The following is a 5946-nucleotide window of genomic DNA, read 5'->3' on the forward strand; positions in this document are numbered from 1 at the left end:
TAACTATCCATATATATTTATATATCTATCTATGCGCACAAAGCAATCAAAGCATGATGTCATATTGAGCTAAATCTTTGTGATCAATTTGCAAACCAAAGAGCCAGAGACTGAAGCTAAATGAGCCTCACAACAGGAGCTTTTGTTTATAAATTCTTGTTTTGAAGCGTTTTATTTGGAATTATAAAGCGGCCGATTGTCAGATTATGTGTAATGATGAGTGCATTTGTACACGAGCCATTCAGTAATGGGTTTCTGCAGGCCAGTCGCATCAAGATCAATTACAAAATTAGCACATTAGGACTGACAAATTACAAAATTATGTTCTAATCCTTTTGAAGCCTTCTGGGAAAACAGTGGTAGATTTGATGTCTCCGCTTGCTCCGGGGATAAACTGTGAGCGAGCGATTTCACTAAAAGGACAAAAAAAAAAAAAAAAAAAATAGATCATTCGTCTTCCACAGTCAGACTTCCCCACGAGCAAGGGGGAAGTCTAAGAGAAGCCATTTAAGATTTAAATGACAATTATTAAAATCATTAAGCATGTATGGATATATCAGTCAGAAAGCACTTTCATCATTGACTGCTACTGGTAAATACAAGACATTTGCTAGTATAGCAGTGAGCTATGTTCGTCTGTTGAGTCACATCAATTTTGTGCTGGCTAAGTGTTCAAAAACAGTTCAGTTCGTTTTTACATTGAACATTTCTTTGTTTCCATGGCACCAAATGGGAAATAAAACCACACAAGATGATGCATCTCTACAAATAGTTTAAAATTATGTTATTTGCAGGTTTGGACAGAGCCAAAAGAAATTCACCAGCTTTCTTAACCACCTTTTATTTACTTAAACATTAAAGCCCTTCTGAGTGAGGAAAACGCAGGTTTGTGTTAAATTCTTACTTTTCCTGCTAGGAAAAAGTTAGATTGGACCATATCCGGTAAATGTGCGAAGCTATAGCTGTTTTCCTTGTGATAATATCACCAATATGTGTAAATGACGTTCAACGAGTCAGACATAAATCGAAACTCAGAATTTATTAATATATTCCACTTTTACAAAACAAACGCTTCTCAAGCTTTACAGAACCAAAAACGTATGACAGTCGTCTTCTGAAACATTATTAAAAACTGAAAAAATTAAATGAACTCAAAATGGTCTTCACTAGACTTTCCTCTTCTGGGTGCTGATGTACAGAACTGTAAGAAGGAGACAGGAGAAAAGAAGGGGGGGGATCTTATTCATACACGATGATCCATAAAAATAAATCAAAATTCCGAAAATCTCATTTGACAGACAAAATACTCAATGAGGCGGCGTAAAGCAAAACAGAGGCAGGCTAATGTAGGATTTTTAAGATCGACACAGACATCTGGTGACTTAAAAATCCTATATTCCAGTATGTCGGATGATTTTTTTTTTTTTTTTTTTTTTTAAATTTCCTTTCAGACATATTCCCCTAACATTTTTTTGTGTGTAGTTATTCATTTACACTCCACCCGGCTGCTCGAATCAGCTGGTTGTTGGAAACACCCTGTACTGCCAGGAGAGATGCTGAAGAGCGCCCTCTGCTGGTTAAATTGTGTAACATCAATGCTCGCAACACTGTTGAAGGGTGTTTCTCTCGTCTTTAATTTGTTTTATTTATGAGCTGTTATAAATTATAGTCTGGCTCCACTGCAAAATGTTTTTTTTCTTAAATGTCTTTAACAGAGGAGCCATTGTGTGTTTTGTTTTCATTTTTTTTTTTTTTTTTTTTTTTTTTTTAAATGTGAATAGCTACTGCACCTCACAACAGTCTGAATGCGCAGCCCCAAACACAGAAGTTATTCCACAGAAACAAGTCCCAAAGAAAAAACAATAATTCCAGTAACAAGAAAATGTGCTGCTAATGTAGGATTTTTAAGATCGACACAGACATCTGGTGACTTAAAAATCCTATATTCCAGTATGTCGGATGATTTTTTTTTTTTTTTTTTTTTTTTTTTTTTTTTAAATTTCCTTTCAGACATATTCCCCTAACATTTTTTTGTGTGTAGTTATTCATTTACACTCCACCCGGCTGCTCGAATCAGCTGGTTGTTGGAAACACCCTGTACTGCCAGGAGAGATGCTGAAGAGCGCCCTCTGCTGGTTAAATTGTGTAACATCAATGCTCGCAACACTGTTGAAGGGTGTTTCTCTCGTCTTTAATTTGTTTTATTTATGAGCTGTTATAAATTATAGTCTGGCTCCACTGCAAAATGTTTTTTTTCTTAAATGTCTTTAACAGAGGAGCCATTGTGTTTTTTTTTTTTCATTTTTTTTTTTTTTTTTTTTTTTTTATGTGAATAGCTACTGCACCTCACAAAAGTCTGAATGCGCAGCCCCAAACACAGAAGTTATTCCACAGAAACAAGTCCCAAAGAAAAAACAATAATTCCAGTAACAAGAAAATGTGCTGCTGATGATGATTTAGCAAATTCTATGTTAAACCTTGACCCCCTGCAGCATCCACGTTCCACATTTTTTCTCCTCAAAGATAATCTGTATAGTTTGCTGTACTGGTTATTTTGACTAAAAATAACACTATCTGCGGCCTGAAACACCGGCCTGCATGACTCACATTCGAGATCAAATCACACACTGGATACAGTGCATGCCTGGTGTCTGGAAAATGCAGACAGAGAGATGAAGATGTAAACAATACAGTTAAAAAAATGTTCCAAGTACTGTGGTGAATACAGAATATATTAAAACTATCTCTGCAAACAAGAGCCTTACAATGAGCCAATTCTCATAAAATAAAAAAGGGGCATACCAGTGATTAAACATGAAATCTGTGTCAGGACAGTTTCAGTGGTGTGAAAAAGTGTTTGTCCCCTTCTTGATTTCCATTTTTTTTTTTTTTTTAATGTTTGTCTGTTTTAGATCATCAAACAAATGTAAATATTAAGCAACAATAACACAAGTAAACACAAGTTTCCAAATGAAGGCGTTTAGTCTGACTAGTATCACGCCTGTTCTCAATCAAGAAATCATGTAAAGTGGAGTAGACCAAAAATATCCTCAAAAGCCAGGCACATGTCGGAATCCAAATTCAGGAACACATGAGAAACAAAGACCTCTTGGTCTTGAAAAGGGTTTAAAGCCATTTCTTGAGATGTATGACTCCAGTGAACCACAATGAGAGCTATTATCCACAAATGGCGAAAACATGGAACAGCCTCAGAAAACATTTTGATGATCCCCAAAACTTTAGGGATAATACTCTCTGGACTGACGAGACAAAAGTTGAACCTTATGGAAGGTGTGTGTCCCATTAGATCATGCATGAAGCGAACACAGCATTTTAGAAAAGGAACGTCATACCAACAGTGAAAAGGTGTTAGTGTGATGGTCTGAGGCTACCTCAGGACCCGGAGGCTTGCTGTGGTAAATGGAACCATGAATTCTGCCGTCCGGCCACCTGTTCATTACTTCAAGCTGAAGCAGAGTTGGGAGAATGATTCAAAATACACCAGCAAGTCCACCTCTGAATGGCTTAAGAAAAACAAAATGAAGTCTCTGGAGTGGCCTAGTCAAAGTCCTGACCTGAATCCGATTGAGATGCTGTGGCATGACCTTAAAAAAGGCAGTTCATGCTTGAAAAGCCTCCAAGGTGGCTGAACTTAAACAACTCTGCATAGATGAGTGGGCCAAAATTCCTCCACAGTGCTGGAAAAGACTCACTGCCAGTTATCGCAAGCACTTGACTGCAGTTGTTGCTGCTAGGGGTGGCCCAACAGGTTTGGGGGGGGCAATCACTTTTTCAGACAGGACCATGTAGGTTTGGATTTTTTTTTCTCTCTTAATAATAAACACCTTCATTTAGAAACTGCACTTTGTGTTTACTTGTGTTATCTTTGTCTAGTATTTAAATTAGTTTAATCTGAAACATTTAAGTGTGACAAACACAAAAAAATAGGAAATCAAAAAGAGGCAAACACTGTACAAAACCATTGTACAGTCTAAGTTCGAGTCTGTCTATGCTGATCAACATGGAGAATATTAATACAAAGTTTCATAAAAATATAGCAAGACACACAAGAAAATGCAATATTGAACTGACAACGAGTGAAAAAGGGCAGTTCCCAAGAGCTGTGTTAACAATGTGTTGTTTTAACAATAATTAGTGAGTTAAAAATATCTTAATAAATCAGCTCGGGCATCAGCTTACAGCTACTGTCATTAACAGTTTATCTACTGATTATTATCATATAATGATGTACTTCGAAAAATCAATGCAGGCAAAAAGTTTAATTTGAAGACCAATTTAATTTGAGTGGGATATTTTTTTTTTTTTTTATCATTAACTAATTATCACCATTTGGCTAACCCTCACAATACTTTCAAGAAGGCGAGAGACCTTTTCCACAGTTTAAAGAGGAAAAAAAAGTACTGGTATAAATAAAAAAAATAAATAATAAAACACATTTCTGAGTTCAGTTTTACAGTTTCAGGGTTCTGGTTAGTCTTCACAACTGACTTGTACTGTACAGCTTACTGGAGCTGTGTACACTTTTATTTTACAAGTAAAAAAGGAGTTGTGTTAGACCAGAACATAGCTAAAAGGTTATGGCACCATTAAGTTGTGCCATTCATAATGTATGCCCTCATTTAAACTGAATTAATAAGCAAGCACTGAATGTGAGTCATTATCAGACAGACCACAGCTTCCTGTTTTCAGAGGAACATCCTACAGAGCAGGTTACTTTTCTGGGTAAGTTGGCTATTTGACAACCTTTTTAGATCACACTTTAATCTGCGCTCCTCACCTGTGTTTGTCATATTTTCGTCTCCTTTCAACTGTCATGGAAGAGTTCCAGTTTCAGACATTCAGAGAAAAAACTGATGGCCTCAGAAACATAAACCTGCATTTATTTATTTTTTTATCTATTTTATCGTCTCTGTCACAGCTGCACAGCATTTCCTTAGGTTTAGCATATTAATTCTGCACTTCAGTCTTCTTACAGAAGACCTATACTGCCTTACATACCAAAGTCTACATAAAAGGGACATGCTTACCATTGTTTCCTCTTAGGAAGGCATCTCCATATTTGTTCTTGAGTTGCCCGTTGACATACTCCTCTGTCTGCTCTATGGCGATGTTCATGTAACCATCTAAACAGGCCAGAACACCTGCAGGTACACAAACACACCGTGTTTTCCTTTAAAGCCATTACTTACCGATCAGTACGGGGGGGGGGAAACAAGTGGCTAAGCTGTTACGTACCTCTATAATCGACACCAGAGTTCAGTTTGACCACAACAGGTCTGCCAATGATCTGCTTCAGAAAGTCACTCGGGGTCTGCTTCCTCAGGCTCATTTTGACTGTGATCTGAAAGGATGGAAGATGAGCATTAGATACTATAGTAGCGATATATTTCATGGAGCTACATTAGCGTAACAAAAGCTAACTCGTGTTCATGTCTGTAATAGTAACGATTTCCTAACGCAAACAGGCTAGTATCGTTAGCGGCTAGCTAGCTAACGAGCATAACTAACCTGCTAACCGACTATTTTCCCGTGAATTTGCGCAGCGAGGGTCGCTGTCTTTGTGAAAATCATGCTTACATTTTATTGCACCCAACAACACAAGAAGAAACCCTTTCATTTTATATGCAGCATCAATATGTTTGTTAGCATTTCACTCACCAGACCGACGTTTTCCAGACAATTGTATTTAGCATGGACGTCAGATTGACCAATCACAAGCGTGTTCTGTACGGAAAGCGGCTGAGGACAAAAATCTTAAATGCTTGATCGCTAATCACATTATGAGCTATCAAACTGGCAACAAAGTAGCTATAGTTTTGTGATTAAATATTTGCCTGAGCCTTCTGTATTTTGTGCCTCTTTTTTTTTGCATATTTGTCACATTTACATTTTTCAGGTAAACAAGGATAACTTGAGTAAATACAA

At 37.1% G+C, this 5946-nt stretch overlaps 1 protein-coding gene across 2 annotated transcripts; it reads right to left on the minus strand.

The window, feature by feature from the left end:
- Positions 1-1020: 1020 nt before the first annotated feature.
- On the minus strand, positions 1021-5807 carry lsm6 (LSM6 homolog, U6 small nuclear RNA and mRNA degradation associated). 2 transcript variants are annotated; one of them, XM_040023873.1, is made up of 4 exons: positions 5680-5807; positions 5257-5362; positions 5049-5162; positions 1021-1201 (listed from the first exon to the last, which is right to left on the minus strand). In XM_040023873.1, the coding sequence occupies exons 2-4, from the start codon at positions 5348-5350 to the stop codon at positions 1167-1169; spliced, it is 243 nt and encodes an 80-aa protein (XP_039879807.1). In that variant the 5' UTR covers positions 5351-5362; positions 5680-5807; the 3' UTR covers positions 1021-1166. The 2 variants fall into 2 exon arrangements, with proteins under 2 accessions (XP_039879807.1, XP_039879808.1); XM_040023874.1 differs by lacking the exon at positions 5680-5807 and adding an exon at positions 5599-5621.
- Between the last annotated feature and the right edge of the window lie 139 nt (positions 5808-5946).

This window comes from Simochromis diagramma, unplaced genomic scaffold (genome assembly GCF_900408965.1).
Source record: "Simochromis diagramma unplaced genomic scaffold, fSimDia1.1 OVJJ01000302.1, whole genome shotgun sequence".
NCBI classification, from domain to species: Eukaryota; Metazoa; Chordata; class Actinopteri; order Cichliformes; family Cichlidae; genus Simochromis; species Simochromis diagramma.